The following is a 25,636-nucleotide window of genomic DNA, read 5'->3' as shown; positions in this document are numbered from 1 at the left end:
CAGTCATTCACATGAATGCTGTCTTCCAGCACAGGAAGGTACAGTATCTCATAACAGGAGATTGCTTAGTAAATATGACCCTATGTGTGGAAATGGATCACCTGCATCATCTGTCTGTTTTCTTTGCTTTTGACATCCTCTGCAATGTATTTGTCTTTTGTAACGAAATATAGAATTCCCACTTCACTATCTCAAAAGGAATCAATGTTACTGCTCTTATTCCATCTGATGCAGTCATTGCGTCCGTCCCTGAAGAGGAGAAGACATTTTGGCTTGATCCTTACATGTTGCCTTTCTTGATCAGGTAAAATTGCAGTATTTTAACAAGCTCTAATAATTCTAACTCTATTTCACACATTATATATAGTAAGTTATGGTGGGTAAAAAAAGTGACAAAAACACTGCACCATACAGTGTGGTGGAAACCTAGAGTACTGTATTACAACTTCACCTTGCATAGCCAGTATAATCAACCTCTCACTGAGGAGACTAAAAAGGTTGAAACCGCTGTCTATGTGTAGGTTTAGGCGTGTAATATAGTGCGCGTGCGCTACCATGCGTGCGTCAATTACAATTGGCTGTGGGAGGCTGACGTTGAGACAGGCGCGCGCACGGTCGTGAGCGGTGGTGCGGCCCATCACAGCAAATACATGACACTGCCAAGCCAATCACAGCGCGGCTATCGCTGTGACGTCTGATGGGTGAATATACACCTCTAGGGCTGGATAGCTGAGGCAGTGTACACAGGTAGCCAGAGCCTTTAATTTCCAAGACTGAAGTCTAGTACAAGTGGGAGACATGAAGAGGTTAATTTATGACTAAAAGCCCACATTGTGACTTGTGAGGTAATTATTGCACAGTCTAAACTGCAGCTTCCTGTGACAAACAAGAGGAATGTAAATTAGAAGGGAGAAGCTATGCTCTGCCTCAGATCCTCTTACAATTTTGGCTTGTGTCATTGTTCTCATATCCGGGAAGATTACACCCAAGCTAAGTGCACTGGTTTGGTTTAGAGGATTTGCCCCCCTTCCAGTAAGCATCACAAGCGGGATGGACAGTAACCTCCCATTTGGATTATTTTACATAACTTAATAATGTAATAACCCCTTAGAAGTCCAAGTGCCCAGCCAGTTATGCTTTTTGTATTTTATTTGTAAGGTGTTTATGTTAATTCCTTGTGTGCCTGAAAGCATTCATTTGCAATTCATTAGTAGCCTCAAGCATCAAATGAGTTAAATAGTTGTCTGTTTTTTTTGTAAGATTTCCTATTACATAACCCTATGGTAGAAAGGTGTGATAAAAAGACACTGTTTAATAAGATCAGCAGGTAGAGAAAAAACTAGGAAGGTGAATACATTATACAGTATTGTGAAGAAATGTTATAAATCAAATAAACATGTAGGGGAAAGGGTCCCAAACCCCTTGATGCATAATCAGCATTATCTATATATATTTATTACAGGGCACACTTTCTTCGAGGAAATTTCAATTTTGGGCAACTTGAACAATACGATGGGCAGGAATTATCCACACTTGATCCCAGAACAAAATGGGAGCTAACAAACACAAATGGGGTAAGTCACTTTACCATATACAGTAACACAACAATACACTGAGTTTCTTTGAGATTCAAGAGAATAAATCACATACAGCTCAGAGCGAAGGAGTTAAATAACATTCAAATTCTAGACAGGACAAAGCACACCAGAGAGACGTATTCATATAGAAAGGCAACATCTAACTTACAGATAACTAAGTACTGGCAGACATCCAGACGAAAAGACACAGGGCACAAATGTCATTATAAATATTGTATAGCGTGTGAAACTCATTGAGGTCATGAGGTTGTTACGCTCTCACATAGGCATGCCATTTGGGATCGGAAGCCTACGGAAACCATCAGGGGAACAAGTACGCATGTTTTTTCTTTGAATTCCAACCATAGACATTTGGGCCTTGTGTGTATTCCTCTGGATGTCCGCCATTACATACTTATTTGCAAGTTAGAGATGTTGCCTTTTATGTGAATACACGCTTTTGAATACTTACCGCTAGTGTGGTCTGACCTGTCTATTTTTTCTTTGAGATTTCCTCCTGGGAGAGCTAATGTGGTGGAGAGAAGAACCCTCATAGGATACAGCTACAGGGAGGTATAACTGAACGCCATTAAATATACAAGTGATGCACAGAGAGACATCTTTCCCCACGTGCAAATTCTGTTAGTATTTAACTGTAACCTTGTTTCCCCCGCCCTCTGGGAGAGCTGCCTATTACAGGGTGTTTAGTACCGTTTACCTGCTGGTTCACAGGATGCAGAGATTTCCGCCAGTGGTATGGGGAAGACAGGACAGGCTTTTGGGGTGATAATTAGTCCTTCTCTCTGTGGTTCAGCGCCTCCATCTCTTGCAGGCTCCAGGGATGCTGGAGACAATCCCTGCAGGAGAACCCTCTGATAGATTGTAGTCTCAGGCAGGAGTATATGAAAAACTGGAACTTTATTCTCACACCAACAGGGTATCAGAACTGGTGTAACTCTCTGTCCCTTCCTCCAGATGGTACCTGGACTCAACCCCCAGGCATGGGCCCCAAGGGTCGGTCCTAACTCTTCCCCTACTTCCTGGTGGAGTAGGAGGTAGTAGGCCCACTCCCCTATGGGAGGGAAGGTAGTCAGAGCACTAACTAAAATTGGCTGTACTGCTCCCTTAGTACACAAGAGGAGGATCCAAGGCCTGAGCCCCTGATTGGGCAGTACACAAGCCTTAGCCCGCCCCCCCCCCTGTCACTTAAGGAAGCTGTTTACTGCAGGGGAAAACCTGAATTGGGCCTAACACTGCCTGCACTGATACCAGGACTTACATGCTAGGCAGGGCAGATTAGTAGCCAAAACCAGACATGGCTACATAACTATAAACCTTAACTATTTAATTAAGCATAATTGAATGCTAATTCTAAAGTCTTAAGTAAAAGAATGCTTTAAACACAGCAGACTATATAACAAAAGTGTTAGATAACTTTATTTTCCTAATAACGCAGAGTGATTTTAAGCATAATTTTATTTTTGAAAGCCTGGAAAGTTGCCCGTTCTATGTCATGAACTGGCTAAAAGCATACAAATAAATTTAGATTAAAGGCTCCCTTTCCTGCTGCAGCTTCTCTCTCTCTCTCACCAGGCAGTGAGATTGCAGGGGTGAGGGGCTGCAGATCACTGTTATTAACCCTTGGGATGCAATCATCAGAAGGGTTAATATAAATAAATCCAAATGGGGGATACTATGAAGAGCACCCCTCCTGACCCCCATTGAGAGGCAAACTCTGGAACCATCCCAATGGACTCGGCGTAGGTGTACTTGGCCCGGATAAGGGAGCGCACCAGTGTCTGGAACATTGCCACAATCTTCACTGGGACCAGCCCTTGGTGAGGAGATCCTTAGGCTTATTGTCCAGGGACACTGGGCGGCCGAAAAGAAATAGATGGGGGTAAAAGTGCAGCAATAACTGCAGGAGAAGGCCCCTCAAGGTGGATAAGAGAGTCTGCAGTCTGGCGCAGATAAAATAAGTATGGTACATGGACTTCATTTCGCCACAAATGGAGCAAGTGGCTACAATCTTATAGCCCATGCTGAGCAACGAGACCGATCTCCAGTTAGAGATGTGGAGGAGTTCCCCATTCTGTGGCAGCAGAAACAGTACTACTCGCCAACACAAAAGAGGCATCCCACCAGTCTTGAGGGCTTCTGCCAGGATCTCTGAGAAATCAGGTCCCAGCTTCTCCCAGAAAAACTGGAAGAACTCAACAGTTAGCCCGTCTAGCCCCGGCGCTTTACCGTGGGACATGTGATGGAGGGCTTTAAAGAGCTTGACAAGATTCAATAGTAACTCAACTCCACGAATGCTCCTCGGGGCCATAGCTCATCCAATAGACCAGGTACTGTAACTTTCCTCTGGAAATCCTGGAATCCAGAATGGTCTGGACCTCAAATTCCTGCTGGCCTTCAACCAGGAGAGGCTCAGGAGGAGACGTCGAGGCAGGGAACTGGGAATACTGGGTGAAGGGCTTGAGTAGAGATGTATGGAAAACTGAAGGAATCTTCATGGAAGCTGGCAACCTTAGTCGGTGCCAATTTTGCTGGTTATTCTTGGTGGACAGCCATACCTTTTGCCCCGGATTGTAAGAAGGTGCTTCACAGCGATGCCGGTCGGCCTGCTTCTTCTGCATGGAGACTGTCTTTCTGGAATTCTCCTGAATCTTTCTCCATGACTCTTGAAGATGCAGAATCCTATTATTCACTGCTGGTACCCTGGATCCAGGTCCTGCAGTAGGAAGAACTGAGGTGTGGAAGCCGAAGTTGGAAAAGAATGGTGAGTCCTGAGTCGACTCATTACGTAGATTGTTATGAGAGAATTCGGCCCACAGAAAGAGATCTACCCAGGTGTCCTGGGTATCGAAAATGAAGCAGCAGATGAACTGTTCAAGTGATTGATTCGTCCGCTCCGTCTGACCATTAGTCTGAGGGTGATAGTCAGAAGAAAAATGACGGGAGATCCCTATTTGTTTGCAGAAGGCTTGCCAGAATTTTGAGATAAATTGTGAGCCTCGATCAAACACAATGACTTGGGGGACCCCATGAAGGCGGAACACCTCCTTGATAAAGATTTCGGATAATTTGTGGGCAATGGGTAGACCCTTGAGGGGAATGAAATGGGCCTGCTTAGAAAATCGGTCAACCACCACCAGAATGGTATTCCTACCTTTGCAAATAGGTAGTTCCATGATGAAATCCCTGGAAAGATGAGTCCATGGACGATCTGGAATCGGGAGGGGTTGCAGCAACCCCGGAGGCCAGTTACGGGGAGTTTTGTTCTGGGTACAAGAAGTACATGCAGTGACCAATTCCTTAACGTCCTTACGCATACCTAGCCACCAAAAGCACCTTTACAGAACATCAATAGTTCTCCTTGTACCTGGATGACCGGAGCTTTTAGATGAATGACCCCATTCCAATACCTTTCGACGATAGGCTGGTGCGGTGAAGAGACGTCCCTCTGGAACTTCAAGACCCTCCGCAATATCAAGAATAAAGAAAAATAGTGCAAAGTCTCATGGTATAGTATGTTGTAAAATATATTATATGCAATCAGCAGGTAAGTAATGCACTGTGGCAGGATGGTCGGGGTAAGTGAGGAGACAACACGACTTTTCTGGTGAAATAGTGCTGGTGGATTTATTTGTCCAAAAAGGGTAACTAAAACAATGGGTACACTGTCCCTTTAAATTGAAACGTAAACAAAAGCCTAACCCCGGTCGGGGCACTGACTAAACAAAAAAAGTGCAGGCTAACTACCTGGCTGGCTAGCTAACCTAGTCCAGCCCAACAAGGTTCAGCAATAGCAGTTGGCTCCTTACCTGGGAGCTTTATTCTCCCCCCTTGGGACAGGATCAACCTGAGCAGCTTGTGTCTGTCTGTCAACACTCCTCTGTCTTCTCTCTGCACCTCAGAGAGAGAGACTGCCGCCCCAGAGGCATTTCCTCTTCCTGTTTTAAAGCAGATGAACTAGCTTAATTTGAATCACCTGTGGACTGCTTAACAAGCTGGGTTAACCTCTCGTCCACTGGAAAGCATGCATACTGCCATCTCCTACTAACATATACTGAGTCAATGACCCTGTCACAGCACGTACATCAACGTTATAATAAAAGAGCAACACATGTTAAGGACATGTTACCACACACTGCAACTCTCACACTGGTCGTCTGGTAATTTGTCTACAGCCAGCTGGAGCATCCAGGATCAATTCTTTAGGAAGGGGACATCAACTTCTGTGGGTGATCTCCAAATCTAGGTCAGTCTGGCTCCTCACACCGGATGATCACTTTATGTCTCCTCTGTGTTACCAGGGAACGCCGACTGCACGAGGCAGAGCTCCGCGGTTGAGTGCCGATGACATCAGTGGACCTGCGTCACTCGATTAGCGACAGAGATATTGGCAACATAGAGAACTGTAGCGCAGCATGTAATAGTGTCCCAATACTGCGAAAGGAATTTGCAATAGATTGCACAGGATAACCTCAAATCCAACGCGTTTCATTAGCGCCAGCTAACTTGGTCAGGGAAGTCCAGAGCAGTTCTGTAGGCAGTATGAACTCCATTGAAAAGACTGCCCTTCTGTCCAAGGGTTATGTAGTTGAAGTCATGGGAGTCCCAGGATGATGTCTACGGTAGGAGAATGAATGACATCAAATTGGATCCTTTCGGTATGAACCTCTCCTGTCTGTAACTGGAAAGAGATAGTTTGAAAACAAATAAAGGTGGGTTGAAAGGGTCGACCGTCAATCGTCTCTAGCCCTACCAGGTAGCTTTTATGTGTCGAAGGGATTCTTGGGAGGAGAAGTAGATAATGTTCCAAGTGTGACCCTTCCGGCTCTCGCTGGGGACTTGGCGTTTCCCGACTTCTGGTGGAAAGCAATTACCTGGTGTCCAACATTACCGCAATAAAGGCAGAGTTCAGCATTACGTCTGTGTTTCTCACCGGGCGACAGCTTGTTGCCTCCGAGCTGCATGGGTTCTTCCAGATCCGGAAGAGGTGAGTCAAGGACCTCTGTATAGCAGTTGCGGGGGAACTGCATGCCTTGCTTGTGTCGCTTTCTCTCGGCCCTTCTCTCCTGTAATCTTAAGTCCACTCGGATGCATAGGCCAATGAGCTCCTCCAATTCTGTGGGGCATTCCTCCGCAGCAAGTTCGTCCTTAAGGCTCTCGGACAGACCTTGCCAGAATGCTTACGCCAATGCCTCATCGTTCCAGACGGTTTCAGTGGCTATGGTCTGACAGTCGACTGCATACTGGGCCACGGATGACTGCCTTGGGAAATATGGAAGAGAGATGAGGCAGCGGTTACCTTGCGTCTGGGTGTGTCGAATACTCTGCGGAACTCTTTGGTGAAGCGGTCTATGTCGCACGTGAGATCTTGCCTGTGTTCCTAGATGGTGAAGCCCACGCCAAGGCTTTATCAACAAACATGACAGGACCGCAAGGCTGAGGTGGAGATGTTTGAATACACCGACCAACAACTGTGCAACCGCGTCCGAATTGCAGAGTCGTAGTCGTGTAGCCGGGACAGGGTAGGACAGGTAAGAATAGATGTGATACTCGCCATGGTCTAGGATTGGAGAAGCTGGATGGTCATTGTGCGTTGCCGGGGTCAAGGACTAGAGGGGGCAGAATGGTCGTTGTGTGAACCCGAGCTCCAGGGGTCAGAGAAGGCAGAGGTTCGGGTACAAGCTGTGGTCAAAAGGTACAAAAGATCAAGCAACAGCAGGATGCTTGAGTCAAGCACTCCGTAACATAAACACAAGTTTATGCTCAGCCAATTTGCCTAAGGCTGCAGGCAATGAGTCATCACAGGTAGACAGTGTACTGATAGGCAGGAGCGGAGTGTATCACAGCTGTGGAGTAATTAATGTTGTTAGCATTAACCCCCTCGAGTGTTTCTGGTCGTGCAACACCAACGTGTGGCGGAGACAGGAGCGTCCTCCGTTGCATCGTGGGATGCGGCACAGGGTTGCAGCCTAGGTCCGGTCCCGGCAGGAGTAATGTGAAGCTCGCATGAGTAGCGTCACCCAATACGTCACAGGACGGGACCGAGGTCCAATCCCCACAAACATGCAGTTTTCGTGCCGGACCCTGACATGCAAGAGATGGCCTGGAAATCAACAGTGTTGGCATGCAGCAGCTCTGGCTGAAAGGACAGGGTCACCACCCCAATAGATGATGCCGTGAGGAGGTTGAAGAAGACCGGGCCTCGCTACTCCAGATGCCAGCTGGTTTCAGAGTAGTATGGGTTTCTTGCAGGAAGCTCACAGAATACCCTCCCTTCTATAAAAACTAGAGCACCTGGAACCTGCAAAACCTGTCCCTACAGGCATTCACATCAAGCGTACCTATGCACAAAACTATTGCTAGTCATGAGTTTATCTTGTGCTTCCCACCGGCACACAGGGTGCTACCCCGAGTAGACTTGTGAACTCGCAACAAGTGGTAAAACCTCAGGGCGCATATATGGTAAAGAATCCCGGAGTTTCTGGCCCTTTGGTTGTCCTTCAAATCTCCAGTTGTGTATACTGTATGTCCCCTCAAACCTCCCTCCAAATAAATTCTTTCCAAAATCTGTCTCCGCATCTCTCCTCCTGAAATTCCTCTCCTGGCTTCCGATCAAATCCCGCATCTCACACTCAATTCTCCTGCTCACTTTTAAAGCTTTACATTCTTCTGCCCCTCCTTACATCTCAGCCCTAATTTCTCGCTATGCACCATCCCGACTCTTGCGTTCTGCTCAAGGATATCTTCTTTGTACCCCCTTTGTATCTAAAGCTCTCTCCCACCTTAAACCTTTCTCACTTTCTGCCCCACACCTCTGGAATGCCCTTCCCCTCAATACCCGACTAGCCCCCTCGCTATCCACCTTTAAGACCCACCTTAAGACACATCTGCTTAAAGAAGCATATGAATAGCATTGGATAATCATGGACACATGATACATAACGCTTGGCCCCCTGCAGACGCACTTACTAGAATTCCCTCCTACTGTCTCTGTACGTCCTCCCTACCTACCAATTAGATTGTAAGCTCCTCGGAGCAGGGACTCCTTCCTTAATGTTACTTTTACAGTATGTCTTAAGCACTTATTCCCATGATCTGTTATTTATATTATTTGTTATTTATATGATATGTATTACTACTGTGAAGCGCTATGTACATTTATGGCGCTATATAAATAAAGACATACAATACAATACAATACAATACAATTAGGGAAATATGTCTGTGCTAAAAAAGGAACACAGCTGAGATACCTTGGGAATTATGCTAATGTCTATGAAAAGTATATTTAAATGAGTTACATCACCTAAAATATTTGAAGGGGGTACTGGTGTGGGACCCAACAGGATCAGAACCCACAACCTCTGTTATTCAGGGCAGCAGCTCTAACATTGAACTAAACCAGATACTGGGAAATGGTTTTGTCACAGCATATGTTTGAGCTTACACCTGCAGCCCTCTCCCCCTAGCTTCCTTTAAAAGCAGACTACTTCCTCTACAGAACTGGTTGACAGTTCAATGTTCCTTTGCGCACAAAAATGAGCACACCTGAGACACCTGGGAGATATGTGACAGTGGAGTTTGCCAGAATCCTGTTGAGTCTGACACCAGTACCCCCTTCAAATATGTTAGGAGGTGTGCCTCATTTAAATATACTTTGCATATCAATCAGCAGGGCTCAACAATTTATAAAAAATGCTACTTGCCAGACAAAAAAGGAACTTGTTAGACAGCGGGTGGCACAGGCAGCAGGAGAAGAGCATTGACACAATGTGAGGAGCACAGGAGAACAGCCGGGTAGGAGCACGCCCCAGCAGTCCGACCCGAAAGTCTTTACTGACTTCTGGTGTCTGCCGCTGCTACAGTACAGCTCCTACCCGACTGTTCTCCTGTGCTGCTCACATGGTGTCAATGCCCTCCTCCAGCTGCCACTGCCCGCCATCTAACGCCTCTGCTGCCCTGCTCTGCCTATATGGTGGTCCTCCGTCCTCTTCTCCCACCGCCAGCAGTCTTCCCCTGGCGCTGCTCTGCCCCTATGACTTGAATGAGCTGTAAAGTGTATTATGGCAGAAGCTTTCTCTCACCTAAGTAAGAATAAGTACCATATTTCAAAAATGTGTTGTGGTTTTTTTTTTGCTTTTTCTGCCTTAGAGAAATTCTAAAAAGATCTACATTTACATTTACAGAATTAATTTTAGGGAAATGTAATGGAAAGTGTTACCTAAAATATAATCCAGAAATGTACCTAATAGGCCTATATAAAAATCCATGAATAATTGGAAATAGATAGTAAAAGTGCTGATTATTATATTATTATATTATCAGAATGTTATCTGATTCTTTGTTTCAGAGTATTAAAATTCATAATGCAAGTGTTGTTATAAGTGACATCCCAGCGGTCAATGGAATAATTTTTATTATCAATAAGGTAAGGCAATTAAACTAATTTTAAAACACATGTTTTATTGGTTTGACAAAGGAGACCACGATGAGTTCCACTTGGATAATCTTTACCAATAATTAAATTTAAATGTATTCCCTTTGCCAGATGTGCCAACAATACATTGCTTAAGGATGTTTTCCAACGTGGGAGTTCAAATAAAAAGTTATCATATTGTGTGATCATATTATAAATGTAGATGCGGCCTCCAGAGTTAGGCCTTAGGTTATTTTCAGTAGATTAAGGAATTTCACTATTTGTTCTTAATAGAGAAATACTTTATTGATGAATTATTTATGTAAAAAATCCAGAATTTCACTTTAAGTGCCACCAAGTCATGGGGTCTGGCACTCCAGGGGCCTGATGACATTGTGGCTACATCATGAGTTTTAAGCTCATTTTTCTATGGGGAGGTCACGTGCTGCGCTCAAATTGGGCACTGCACAGAGCATGAATAGGAGAGCAGGACTCCCTCCTCTTCTATTCAGTGACGTTGCAATCAAGTGATCACTATGTGCCAGAGGAACTGGCAGTAAGAGGACTTGTTATTGTGCTTTCTGTGCTGTGACTACATTTATTTATTTATCAAATGTTTTACCAGGAAGTCATACATTGTGAGTTATCTCTCGTTTTCAAGTATTTCCTGAGCAATGAGTTATGATGACAAATACATGGTTACAAATACATAGTAACATTAAATGAACAGGAGACTTAGGGTGGATTTGATCCTATAAAATACACCTAGTTTGTCATAGATTGTAGATGATAGATAGATGATAGATGATAGATGTCAGAGTATCAATATTCAACTCAAATGTTAAATAGGAGTCAAACCATATGCGCAGATATTTAAAACTTCTGACAGGGGCTAGGATGGTATTAGAGTTGGTTCTGATCTGCAGCTCTATCATTGGGTTAGGGTTAGGGTTAGGGTTAGCTTTAGAAATTTAGCCTTGGTCCAAATATAATTTTTACAGTCTTGTCAGTGTTTAAAAACAATTTGATTTGGGAAATCTAGTTTTTAAGTCTCGAAAAACCAGATTGAAATACTTATCCAAGGTTATAGATGCTAGAACTGTGTGTATATACGATTGTGTCATCCTCATACATGTGCAGTGAAGCTTCCTTACAAGCTGTAGGTAGATCATTGATGAAGACTGGAAAGAGATGGGGCCCCAGAACAGAGAATTGTGGGACACCACAGGAAATATTCAAGGGGTTGGAATTAGAACCCAACATAGACAAATGTTGAGATCTACCTGATAGGTAGGAGTAAAAGCAGTTTAAAGCATGTTTCCCTATTGCAGAGCACGGCAGTTTGTTTAGCAAGATAACATGATCAACGGTATCAAAAGCCTTTGCAAAATCTAGGAATAACACACCAGTAGGATGTCCCAGTTCCATTCCACATTGAATCTCATTACTTTTAGGAGGGTAGTTACTGCAAAGTGTTTTGGGTGAAAACCAGATTGAAGTCGGCTAAGGAAATCGGTCTATGAGGCTTTAGTGCCGTCAGTGCCCACACTGAAGCTACAATGTCCATCTTGTTCCCTAGCAGTCCTTTATTCCCTTCCGCCCACACTGAGGCTGAAGGGGCATCTTGGACACTGGCATCCTGCCTATAAAGAGGCAGGACTTCCTCCAGAAGAATTGCCAGAGCATATTTCTGTTCCGGTTTTTCTTGTCTGGCTCTTATGTTCCTGTGGATCTTCACCCTGCCTTGTGACCCCAACCTTCCATACCTGCCTCCACCATTGCCTGTGACCCCACACCTCTGCCACCTGCCTTGACCATTGCCTGTGACACCTACCTCGCACCTCTGCCGCCTGCCTCCACCATTGCCTGTAAACGGACTATTCTATTCTCAATTCAGGACTCTATCTCCTGGTTCGGGTCGGTGATCTATGTTATGGGAGACCAGGACTCTTTCCCGGGATCAAACACCAGACAGGACACCGAGATCAAATAAACAGGTGTTTATTTCGGCCGGAGCCAATGGACACAGCACAAAGTCACCTAACAGAGTTATACTCACTGCACACAGGGGATATAGGGGGAATCCAAGCTGTCCTAGGTGTCTGGTGCCACCATAATGGCTTACTCAGTGCAGTTTCCACTCATGTGGGGGATTGGGAACGCCAGGCAGTGCTGGATGCAAGTCACAGGCAGGCAAGTTTAAATTGCCTGCTTCAGAAAGCAAGCAGCCACGTCTGGCACAACATTAGATTACGCCATTAAGCCATCTCCACGCGAGTCCAGGAATGATCTGTGGAACTGAGATTGGCTGCCCCTTTTTTAAATTCCTGTCTCCATAGGAAATCATGAAGAAAGGGTGGTGACAAATTAAAGAGTGGATGTTGCGTGTGGGACCAATCACAGCTCGGATGCTATGGGGGCCAATCGCAGAGCGGGTTATATAGGCCAATCAGGGCTGTGGTAAATTCAAACTAACTAACCACTGAGACCTGAGCCAGTTGGGTCTTAAAACCTTTGGATCCAGTTGCAGCTGGATACCTCGTGTGGGGATGAATATCTCAGAGTCTGAGCTAAACAATGGCCCTGCCCTCAGAGTCATAGTTCCCCAGGCTTGGGTACACACCCCTCCCCCTCCAGTACCAACAGTAACCATTTCTCCACACTTGTGGGATAAACAAAAAGGGTTTCTCAGCCCTGCAAGTCCAAGGACCTTGACTATGCTTTTAAACACATGTTTATGCTTACAGTTAGAATACACACAGACAACAAAGGTTTGCACATACATTCACATAATATATTTGGCCAGATTAGTTTTAAGAACTGTGTTTGGAAATAATCAAGCGCAGAATTGGTGTCAAGCCAATTCTGTAGCAAGGGCATTTGGTAAGGTCAGCAAGAAACTGTTGTGGATTAAAGTTTCCAAATGTTATAGTGAGTAAAACTCAATTGCTTGATTGGGTAGTCTGATTTTCCTTACACAGTACACTATTGCATGGTCACTGGAAATGTCAAGTTGCATGCCAGAGGATTGGATTCTGCTGGGACTAGAGGAGAGAATCCAGTCTAGCAAGGAATGGTTGTGAGATTTTAGGTTTTTCCTTGTGGGTTGGGAAATTTGTTGGGGCAGGTTTAGAGACTTGAGCTGTGACTTGATTTTGATGTTTTAGATTCAAGCAAATTGAGGTTGAAAACCTTAAGAACTAACAGCTCACACTTCCCTATCAGAGAAGAAATTGAGCCAAAAAACTGAGTGATATGTCAGGGATTGTAATGGGGCTTTAGGGTGGCGGAAGATGCCAGCAATAAAATGGGCGAGAGAAGGGTTTGGGTGAGTAGGGGAGGCAAATTTTGCCACCCAGGAGTTCAAAAGAGGGTGGGTTTGGGGAAAATTTAGCAGCGTTAATTGTAAGTAGTCTTCAATATAAAGAAACACCCCTCCTCTATTTGACCTATCTTTCCTAGAAATAGAGTATCCCTGAATGGCGATATTTGCATTGAGAGTTTTAGGAGTTAGCTATGTTTCTGTAAGAATGATGGCTTTGATCCTACCTTTCGCTGCTGCATATCTCACATAAAATAATTATATATACTGTGTATATATATACTGTGTATATATATAAATGTAAATACAACTGTATGCTCATCTGCATGTCTTAGGCAGGTCTGCAACCCCGCCTTTCCCCATTATCACCCAGCACAAAGCACTTCCACTGCAGCAAGGGATTCTGGGAAATGACATGCAAATGAGCACACAGTGCCACTTTTTGCTTCAAAAACCATTTTTAACATGGTTCCCTACAGTATATATATACACACGTGTATATATAGTAGATGCGTTGTGACATATTGATTCTTTACAGTGTTGGAGACCCCACTACTTATACGCACTATTAACCTGGGGTTGGTATCACTGGTATTACGTGTTATGATTGTGTAACCCTCCTTACCCACTCTAAAGAAGGTGCCATCAGATTAGATATATACATAGGCAGTACGCAGTCTCTCAGGTCTTTGCAGGGTGCTAGCAGGGTGCAGGGTGCTGGGAGAGTGCAGGGTGCTGGGAGAGTGCAGGGTGCTGGGAGAGTGCAGGGTGCTAGGAGGGTGCAGGGTGCTAGGAGGGTGCAGGGTGCTAGGAGGGTGCAGGCTTGGCATGAATAAGCAGATAGAAAAAAGATGGGCGCCAGGAACTTTTATAAAACATAAAGGTGCTTTAATGGACATCCGTGCTCCCCAGGCATTGACGTAAATAAGACTTGTTAAAACTCGACGCAAAACATATTACTCTGGGCTTGATCCCCTGGTAGCTCTCACTCCTATGCAGGGGAGGTACTTAGACTTGTTACCCTTAGGTTTTGTCCATAGTGAAAGCAAGTGCTTCAGTGCCTCGCGCGAGCTTTCCTCTCTGGCGATGTTTGGACTGTAGGTTTTTGGAAAGCGAGCGAAGGGGTGGACGTGGTCATGACATGGTGATCGTGTCAAGGAAGTGTCATGCATGAGAACACGCCTTTAGCAAATAATAAAATGCATAATTCCATGCAATTTACAGAAGTATTCTGCAAACATATATATATACACTGTCATGCATGAAAACACGCCTTGTTAAAAACATTTTTCATAAAATGTGATGCATGAAATAAGCATTGTACACTACAAAAAAAAATAATAATTAACAATTATATACAAGTAAAGGACAATACATCAGAAATGTATCTCCATAAATTATCATTGATATTCTTTTCATGGTATGAATTAAAGGTTTACATTTGTAAACCTCAGAAATCAAATTTTCATTAGTTGAGTTGTCCATATTCTCACAGCAAGCATAACTGAATTTTTTTAAAAAGTAATTTGAACAGTATCCAGGCAGAATAGCTTACTAAATTTTCATTGGCTGTTAGCCGCTCACATGACCAGGCTATCGTGCTCACTATGGCCACACGCTTTGGAATACACTTGTTTGTTTGTAGCGTGTAACGATCGTGCTTGCCACAAACTGGTACCGGACCGCGGGGCTGAGGTGGGGATGTATATGCACCGACCTTAGGCCACGGAGTCAGGTCCGGAGTGCGGATTCCGTGGTCAGACATAGATGGTTCAGGGTTGGAGAAAGCAGCGTTAACGTTATCCAGGCTGGGGTCAAGGCAGGCGGCATAGGAGCGATGGTCGTGGTCACAAGCTAGGGTCGTCATCAGGAAATCTTCAGCAGGACGAATCAGCAAGGAAAGGAGGAACTTCAGTGGAGCAGCTTCAGCATAGGAAAAGGGCCCCTGTAAGGAGGACAGGGGTAGGACAACATGAAGGCCTCTGCAAGGGAAATATGCAGCAGGCCACAGGAACTAGAAGCTTAGCACTGGGGAACCAGTGCTTCACACAGGAGCAGAATGCCCAGACAGGCGTGCTTGTAGCAAGCACCATTACATCCAAAAAGACTTGGATTATGATTAGCCACTTCCTGGGGGGAAAGGCTAACCCTAAATAGCATGGGCAGCTAATAGGGACAGAGCTGCATAGCAAGCAGCATGAATGAAACTGCAGAGTGAGTCCAGAACAGGTGGTTCTTGATTGCAGCAGCAAGGAGGGGTTGTCTGAAAACTCCACAGCTATGCAAGAATGAGTTCCAGCCAAAACCCAGGAGCAGATTCCTCACATAGCGCAAGCTATGTAGTTCACTTCGTATCTTGCACTATGGACTAGGCCTTAGTAAGGGATGAAGTGACAGTTTCTTGCATAGAGTCAGATTTGCCCCATATCAAATGGGCCTCTCAGTAATGCAATTCAGGTGCCTGAATTAGTAACACACTACTATGTACTTGTAGCCCATGTCCCCCCCCCCCCAGACACAGATCGTGCCTCTAAGGTGTATTGAGGGCTGGCTACATGTGTATGGTGGTGCATACCTGCTTGGCACAGGAGGGCCTGAGTCTCCTGCATTGGTGTGGGGGATAACAGGGCCAGGCTTCTGGGGTATATGCCTCCATTCTTTAGTGGTTGTGGTGCAGCGCCTCCATCTCCATAAGTCCCAGGAATGTGGGATAGGACCCTTACAGAGAAAACCCTGGTCCCAGGGCGAATGATCCAGCTCTCACACAGTCTCTTTGTGTAAAACAGTAATGTCTTTATTGTCTCTCAGCTCATACACAGCAGCAGTTCATAGACACTCCAACTCCACAGACTGACAGCCTCTCCTGCTCACAGGCAGAACTCTCCGACTGAACACCTTCCAGAACTGACATACACTCTCACAGGGCAGCCCACTAAATAGATCCAGCCCTGCCCCTTGTGATGTCAACAGAACCTCCCCTCTATCTCAGGCCTGCTACAGAGTCAGGGGCCTACCTCTATCACTCCAGGCAGGGCTTGGTGAGGGGGGAAAACCCATGGTTACTACTGGCGCCTGCCCTTACCAGGGCTTACTCCAGTAGGAGAAGGATAAGTAGCCCGCTCTTACTTACAGGGGCTACATACTTCATACTTCTTCCATACCTATTTGATCAAGAATGTACTAGGAACCTTCTGGTTGGGCCAGTCCAAATATACTCCGGAGCAAAAAATAATGTAGCTGTACTGAAACACCCTTTTTTCCATTGATAGACATCTCTCATATACAGTTTCTAGGTTATTTTCTTGTTGCACACTGGTAATCATTGAGTCCTGATACAGAATGAATGATGCCTAAAAAAACATGTTTCCTTAGGTTTTGATGCCACCCCTCGGGAATATACCCCCTGCACGCCCAAGGCTTGCCCAACAATTAGATCTGGTCCCAATGTTTGACAAGTTTAAAAAGGCATTGCAGGTAAGTTTGTCGTTGGGTATCAGAATAATTTCTTTACTTTTATTTGCCTTTAATAACTGATTTTACTTGTAATCACTGGATACATCATGTTCCAAAGCTTTTTGCTGAACTTACTAAAGTGTTTGCTAAATGATTGTAACCTGACCCAAAAGAAAATGTTTTAACCTTTTAGGGACAGATTCGTTAAGCGAATTGAATGAGAGTTAACGCCAGATTAGGTGTGTTAACCTGTACCAGTGCTTGATTAATCTAAATGAATCTGCCCTTTAGTACTGTATAGGAAAACAGCATATCTCTTTCAGCCCTTTAGCACTTAAATTATTTCTTGTCAATGAATATTTGACAAGAAATATGGCCATGTAATATTTGTTCTTTGGCAACCTTAGGATGTAATCACCATACTGTATAATTCAAAGACCCAAACTTTGGCCATTGAAGCACGCCCAATGTTAATAATATTATACAATTGTTCTGATGGTATCACAGAGTCTGACATCTATTTGAAACAATGTTGCCAACCATGATTTTCATATGTTATGTCAAAATCTTAGGTACAGAGGTTAAAACCAGGTTAAAACCATGCAGATGTAATTAGTAGACAAAATGAAATATTATTGATTGGAGACATATTGCATCTGTTCCTTTTGTGATGCTTAGTAGTAATAGGTCTCAATGTGCCTTTGTAATAGCCATACTGTAAAAGACTGCGAACAACCTGGACATATTCACTTAAAGGAGCAGATATTGCCTTTGAAACACTACCTTTGTACTTTATATGCTTTTTATTGTTTTCCAAGTAAAGCTCTTTTGACTTCACATGAGCCTGATATCCAGCCTCGGATTACCCTGTTACACACATACATTTCACTCAATGAAGACATTGATATTACATACTTTGACCCAGATCTGCTGTTTGGTCCATTACTCTGGCATTTGAGAATCAATTTTAGATTGGCATGTATGATTTGTTACTTGACAAGATCCATGAAAAAAAACATGTTTGTTGATGTAATATTTGTATGGCTTTTTCAAGGTCTATTTAATATTTTTAAACATTGTGTTTTTTTCACAAAATAAATAAAACAACCACAATTTTCTGTAACAAGGAACCAGTAATCTGTTAGCTAATATACATTGTGAGTTCTAGTAATCTATTTTTAAAAATATGAGTGTTAAATACTTTTGTGAAATCAAACACTTATAGTAGATGGAAGGATAGTATTTTGTATGATCGTATGTTTGATTCTATTATCCAAATATTTTATCGTTCGCATTTAATAGGAACATATGCTTTATATGCCTCATACCTAAATGTTATCCAGATAAAAAATATTTGATTTCATTTTAATACAGGGGTCTGGCCTACTGCAAGACATTGAATCATCAGAACAAAAGTACACTATATTTGTTCCTGGAAATACTGCGGTGGTGAAGTTCTGCAACGATTCTGACATTGACCAAATTGTAAGAATTTCCTATTACTGCGTAACATGTAATTTTATTCTATACCTTAAAACTATTTCAATTGACTTACTGTTCATATTTTTAAGAGTGGGCACTTTCATTTTTAAGTTCTAAAAAAAATAATTGTGTTTTGGACATGATATTGGTTTCTGAATATATTTTGTGTTCTGGTTTTGCTAAAACTCTATTTGTTTGATCTGGGTTTTGGATTTTTACCAAATTATGAAAAAAGTTCAAAATAAGTCAGAAAAAGGCTAAAATAGCCTAATAAAGCATGAAAGAATGCTACAATAAGTATAATAACATAAAACAGTTAGACATCTAAAATAATATAACTGAAAAAGGATAAAAGATATGACAAAAAATAAATAAAATTTCTGATGTTCTGGTATTGGTTCTTTTATTTGGTTTGGGATGAAATGTACGGGTTGGCTTTGATTTCACATTGCCGGGTTTTCCAGTATCTACAAACAGTCTTAACCAAGTGGCCTTCTTTCTTGCATTTCCATTAATCTAATGAAGGAAACATTAAATATATTAAATAAAATATGCATTTTATGTAAAACATTGAAAAAAGAAGCATGTTTGTGAGAAAACCCTCTTGAAAACGTAAAAGCTGATTCTTACTTTTTCTAAGACCACATCCGCCCCTTGTATTACAGATGAAGATAAAGAAGAAAGAAGAAGAATTTAACGGCTATTTAGGAGCATTGCGTTGAGTGTCAAAAAATAAAACATATAGGGGATAATCCAGGGGACTAACATAGCCTGGATTAATTTGTTCACTTTTCATGAACCTCTGTTCTTTGAGGTCGCACAGTAGCGCTAATCGCACACTCATACTTCTGAGTGTGTTAGGACAGTATGGCGGGTTCGGGCAGCGGATCCACCTTGAAAGTTGACTTTTTTATTCTTAAAATATTTAACATATCCCTTTTTTTTTTTAAATCCAATTTGAACAAACGCAATTCAACAGGTAAAACCATACATATAAAATAGATTAACTGAAATATTATTTCCTTATAGGGTTGTTGTATTTTAATGTTTCTTGGTGGTAGAGGGATTGGGTGAAGGTGGTAGTTGCCCCAAGGGTGGGTGGTTAGGCCTCTCGGGTGGGTAGCGGGAGTGGTTAACTCCTTCATTACCATAGTGGTTATCACCGCTATGGTAGTGAAGGGGTTAACTCCTCCCCCAACCTTCCCGGCATGCCTTACCACTCACCCTGGGGCAAGTACCCCCTTCATCTACCCCCTGTACCCCAAAAAACTGGGTACTCAGGTTTAACCCCTTCATTGCCTTGGCGGCTAGCCGCTAAGGTAATTAAACTCTTTTTATTTAAATTTTAATACTAGTGTACGGGAGCAGGGGGTACATGAAACAGAAATATATATGATGATTATGTAAGTGATAGCCCGTAGAAGGCGTTAGGTTTCACATAAATCATTATTCAAGTAAAGTTAATCAAATAACTAATCCCATTTGCCTAATATGCTGATCAACTAATATTGCCCCCAAAAAGTGTGTATCCAAAATATTATAGTATAAACAGTATGATTTATGTTTCCTTGTTGTTTTTTTCTTTCTAGGATAATGACACCTTAAAATACCATATTATACTTGGTGTGAAGCTTTCACCTGCAGACCTATTAAATGGAATTCACAAAAGCAGCATGTTAGGTCCCTCCTATTGGCTCATGTTTTATGAAAAGAACAACCAGGTGAATTATTTGATATCTAATATATATTACATAGTTACATAGTACACGAGGCTGGAAAAATACATAGGTCCTTCAAATTTAACCTATGTTAACTTTAGATGACAGATACTTATCCTATATTTGTATTTACAGTATATTGATCCAGGGGAAGGCAAACAGTGATGTCTCATAAGAGTAAAAATAAATTGCACCTGACCCAAATAGTGGCAATCAGATTTCTCACTGGATTACCAACATAGATTTTTTATTAGTAGTATTATTATTGATAAAATATTTTACCAGGAAACAACATACATTGAGAGTTGCTACTCATTTTCACGTATGTTCTGGGCACAAAATAAAGTTGACAACATTACAATTTACAGTTACACACATGTTTAAAATGGAAAACAGTCAAAGCCTTGAAGGAATGTAGACAGGAAGCTGGTTTGAGGGACTCAGGATAAAATGTTCCTGCAGTGGGTTGAACGGTACAAGAAAGAAGAGCGAGCAGATTCTTTTTGAACCTTGGAACTATAAACAGGTTTCTGGAGGTGGCTCAAACAATATAAGTGCGGTGTACAGCAAGGGTGAGAAGCCTGCTCAGCTCACTGGGTAACTTGTCCAGAAAATACTTGAAGGTAAGTCAGGAAAGATGTACGTTGCGTATGGACTTAAGGGATAGCCAACCAAGTTTAGTAACATATCACACTGGTGGGTGTTGAAGTTACATAGTAAGACAAAATGGCATGTTGAGTATTAAAGAATGTTAAGTTTGCTAAGGTAAATTTGGTGTGCTGTACCATACACTACAGTATATCACCATAGTCGATAATTGGCATTAGCATCTGCTGTGTGGTGCACTTTCTGACCAATTGTCTTAATCAGGATTTATTTCTATAAAGTACTCCCAGTTTTGAATAGATTTTGAATGTCAGTCTGTCAATATGCAAAGCAAATGTTAAATTGGAGTCCAAGCCACATTCCCAAATATTTAAAGCTAGTAACTGAGGCAAGATTAATGTTAGAGCTGGTTCTAATCAGTAGATCTGTCATGGGCAGTTTACAAATGTTTGCCTTTGTACCAACCATCATAATTACTGTTTTGTAAGTGTTTAAAAATAGTTTGTGGTGAATAGTAGGTGATCCAGTTTTCAACCTTTGAGATCTTCAAATTGCAGTACAATTTCAAGGGCAGAGAGGCTGGCACTGCGTGCCTATAGAATAGTATAATCCACATACATATACAGAGAGGCTGGCACTGCGTGCCTATAGAATAGTATAATCCACATATATATACAGAGAGGCTGGCACTGCGTGCCTATAGAATAGTATAATCCACATACATATACAGAGAGGCTGGCACTGCGTGCCTATAGAATAGTATAATCCACATACATATACAGAGAGGCTGGGACATGCGTGCCTATAGAATAGTATAATCCACATACATATACAGAGAGGCTGGGACATGCGTGCCTATAGAATAGTATAATCCACATACATATACAGAGAGGCTGGCACTGCGTGCCTATAGAATAGTATAATCCACATACATATACAGAGAGGCTGGCACTGCGTGCCTATAGAATAGTATAATCCACATACATATACAGAGAGGCTGGCACTGCGTGCGTATAGAATAGTATAATCCACATACATATACAGAGAGGCTGGCACTGCGTGCCTATAGAATAGTATAATCCACATACATATACAGAGAGGCTGGGACATGCGTGCCTATAGAATAGTATAATCCACATACATATACAGAGAGGCTGGCACTGCGTGCCTATAGAATAGTATAATCCACATACATATACAGAGAGGCTGGGACATGCGTGCCTATAGAATAGTATAATCCACATACATATACAGAGAGGCTGGGACATGCGTGCCTATAGAATAGTATAATCCACATACATATACAGAGAGGCTGGCACTGCGTGCCTATAGAATAGTATAACCCACATACATATACAGAGAGGCTGGCACTGCGTGCGTATAGAATAGTATAATCCACAGACATATACAGAGAAGCTGGGACATGCGTGCCTATAGAATAGTATAATCCACATGCATATACAGAGAGGCTGGGACATGCGTGCCTATAGAATAGTATAATCCACATACATATACAGAGAGGCTGGGACATGCGTGCCTATAGAATAGTATAATCCACATACATATACAGAGAGGCTGGCACTGCGTGCCTATAGAATAGTATAATCCACATACATATACAGAGAGGCTGGCACTGCGTGCCTATAGAATAGTATAATCCACATACATATACAGAGAGGCTGGGACATGCGTGCCTATAGAATAGTATAATCCACATACATATACAGAGAGGCTGGCACTGCGTGCCTATAGAATAGTATAATCCACATACATATACAGAGAGGCTGGCACTGCGTGCCTATAGAATAGTATAATCCACATACATATACAGAGAGGCTGGCACTGCGTGCGTATAGAATAGTATAATCCACAGACATATACAGAGAGGCTGGGACATGCGTGCCTATAGAATAGTATAATCCACATACATATACAGAGAGGCTGGGACATGCGTGCCTATAGAATAGTATAATCCACATACATATACAGAGAGGCTGGGACATGCGTGCCTATAGAATAGTATAATCCACATACATATACAGAGAGGCTGGCACTGCGTGCCTATAGAATAGTATAACCCACATACATAAACAGAGAGGCTGGCACTGCGTGCCTATAGAATAGTATAATCCACATACATATACAGAGAGGCTGGGACATGCGTGCCTATAGAATAGTATAATCCACATACATATACAGAGAGGCTGGCACTGCGTGCCTATAGAATAGTATAATCCACATACATATACAGAGAGGCTGGCACTGCGTGCCTATAGAATAGTATAATCCACATACATATACAGAGAGGCTGGCACTGCGTGCGTATAGAATAGTATAATCCACATACATATACAGAGAGGCTGGCACTGCGTGCCTATAGAATAGTATAATCCACATACATATACAGAGAGGCTGGGACATGCGTGCCTATAGAATAGTATAATCCACATACATATACAGAGAGGCTGGGACATGCGTGCATTTAGGATAGTACAGATGCAGCAGCCGTTATTCGAACAAATTTGTAAAATGGCACAATGTGATTAATTTTATGCAGCATTATTTCTGGATGTTTCTGTGGATGTTTCTGTGTTTTAAATCAGATTATCCCTATTGTTCTTTCCAGACCTTTGTTCACGATGTCCCACTGGATGGCACCTTTTTTGAAACAAAGAATGGAATGTTGATGGGGATTTCAAGGGTTCTACAGATTCTGAAAAATCGCTGCGATACCAATCTCTCTATAATAAAAAAGGTAATGTTGTAACAATAGTTTGCATTAAGATCTTTTAGAGATTATTTTTCTATTTAATTCTATTTCTGACAGAATGTCAAAACTTGGCAAGAAAGATCTCTTGAAAGGGAAGTGTCAGGGATTGGTGGGAAGAGTTTTTATATTGGGTTTGTGGCACGTCCCTCTTTAGCCAATATCGCTTTTGTTATTTTCTTTTTAATATACTGTATGATTAGTCTCTTCATATCTTTGAGAGACACAAATGAGTTGTGCAGAACTGCCTCCAAAAAAATCTAATGGAGAATATGATGTAATTATCCTCCTAAACACCAAGTTAAAACCAAGTAGGTTCAAAGTAATGCCTCTGGATATGCCTTAAACGCAGGTCAACATGATTGAGACAGTCTGTCTGTGATTACATGTGAAAAAAGTCAAAGCCCAACAGAAATCCATCACTGAATACAATCCAGACGGAAAAGCAGTGGTTGTGGGTTCTAGTCCTGTTGGGTCTGACACCATTTCAGTCATTAGGTTTATGTCTTAGGCTTATGATCAACTCTATATAGTTGATATCGAAATCCTTTTTGGATGTGTGGGACAGGACTCATTTAAATATACTTTTCATATCTCCCAGCCAAGCACCTCAAGTGTGCTCCTTTTTCAGCAGAGGCATGTCTCCCTAAACACATCATTTATTTGGAGGGACGTTTGAGGGGATAGATATACAATATATACAACCGGTGATGGAAAATAACATTAGAAAGGTTTCTCTCTTCCTCCCCCCTCTCTCTCCCCCTCTCTCTCTGTCCCACCTCTCTCTCTCTGTCCCCCACTATCTCTCCACTTTCCCTCCCCATTCTCTCCTCCCTCTCTCTTTCCCCCCTCCCTCTCTTCCCCACAACTCTCTCTCCACCCCCCTCTTTATACATCTATCTCGCTCACCCTTCTCTCTCCCCCCTCTCTATTTCCCTCCTCTCTCCCTCTTCCCTCCCTCTCTCTCCCTCTTCACCCACTCTGTCCCCCCTCTCTCTCCTTTTCCCCCTCTCTATCCCCCCTCTCTCCCTCTTCCCCCTTCTCTCTCTCCCTCTTCTCCCTCTCTCCCTCTGTATCCCCCTCTCTCTATTTCCCTCCCCCCCCTCTCTCTCTCTCTCTCTCTCTCTCTCTCTCTCTCTCTCTCTCTCTCTCTCTCTCTCTCTCTCTCTCTCTCTCTCTCTCTCAATCTCTCTCTACCCTTTCTCTATTCCCCCTCCAACTCTGTTCCCCCCTCCCCCATCTCTCTCTTCCCCATCCCTAGCTCTTCCCCTTCCCTCTCTCCACCTCTCTCCGCCTCTCTATGCCTCTCTCCCCCCTCTCTTCCCCCTCTCTCTCTTTCCCCTCAGTCTCTCTTCCCCCTCAGTCTCTCTTCCCCCTCAGTCTCTCTTCCCCCTCAGTCTCTCTTCCCCCTCTCACTCCACCTCTCTCTCCGCCTCTCTCTCCCTCTTCCCCCTCTCTATCCCTCTCCCTCTATCTTCCCCCTCTCTCTCCCCCTCTCTTTCCCCCTCCCTCTCCCCCTCCTCTCTCCTTCCCTCTCTCTTCCACCCTCCGCCCTCGCTCTCCCCCTCTCTGATACAGAGGATGAGGAAGGGTAACACAGTGATCTTCCTGTGGTTGCAGAACAGAAGTGTAGCTGAGCACACCAAACAAAGTGCAATAATTTTTAAAAAGTTTATTTTGTTGACTGATTACAGTCACAAACCATCCAATGTTTCGGTGTACAAACACCTTCTTCAGGGATGTTCACCTTCTCCTGTGGTGGCCCCAGTGGCTGCAGCTACCTCTCCTGGAGAGTTTGCAGCTCTCTTTGTGACCTTGGGTCAAGACTCCATGGCGGAGCTGCTGATCATGTTTGGACAGCTGGCCCTTCTTTCGTGTAACCCAACTCCTGCTACCTTGAGGTCCGGCCGCGGAGGTTCTCAAGCTCATCCAGCCCGGGTGTCCTACCACAGCTTTGGCAAGTTTGTGGATGGCATCGATGGGTTCTTGAGGTCATTTGAGAACCAGTGAGTGCAGCACTCCCAGCTGAGTGGGAAGGCACTGAAAGCCTTTCAGGAGATTGAATGAGAGGATGGCCAGAACTATGAGCATGTCAAGGCAATCTTGCTGAACAAGTATACAATCCGTACCCCTCTACCCACCGGCGACTCCGGTGTGCTAGCCAGGAAGCAAAAACCTCATGAGTGTCCAGGGCTTTCTTGTCCTTCGTCTGAAACTGCTCCCGGTATGGTTTTGTGTCCTCTAAATTCATTATAGGAGGATTCACATAACCAGATC

The 25,636-nt window shown here is 43.3% G+C and overlaps 1 protein-coding gene across 4 annotated transcripts in view; it reads left to right on the top strand.

Annotated features, from left to right (window-relative positions):
* STAB1 (stabilin 1) overlaps window positions 1-25,636 on the top strand; it is a 474,288-nt gene that overhangs the window by 283,407 nt on the left and 165,245 nt on the right. For 3 of the 4 annotated variants that reach the window (XR_012788655.1, XM_075575003.1, XM_075575005.1), the window contains exons 29-35: window positions 174-304; window positions 1,463-1,574; window positions 9,946-10,023; window positions 16,706-16,807; window positions 18,161-18,271; window positions 19,858-19,989; window positions 23,219-23,347. Coding sequence is in view for 3 of the 4 variants with exons in the window: in XM_075575003.1 (XP_075431118.1) it covers window positions 174-304; window positions 1,463-1,574; window positions 9,946-10,023; window positions 16,706-16,807; window positions 18,161-18,271; window positions 19,858-19,989; window positions 23,219-23,347 (795 nt within the window). In the remaining variant the exon portion in view is untranslated. The remainder of the gene's footprint in view (window positions 1-173; window positions 305-1,462; window positions 1,575-9,945; window positions 10,024-16,705; window positions 16,808-18,160; window positions 18,272-19,857; window positions 19,990-23,218; window positions 23,348-25,636) is intronic. The other variant, XM_075575004.1, reaches the window with a different exon arrangement.

Source organism: Ascaphus truei, chromosome 17 (assembly GCF_040206685.1).
Source record: "Ascaphus truei isolate aAscTru1 chromosome 17, aAscTru1.hap1, whole genome shotgun sequence".
In the NCBI taxonomy this organism is placed as follows: Eukaryota; Metazoa; Chordata; class Amphibia; order Anura; family Ascaphidae; genus Ascaphus; species Ascaphus truei.
Note: the sequence above shows the minus strand (reverse complement) of the source record. Positions and strands in the feature narration are given on the sequence as shown.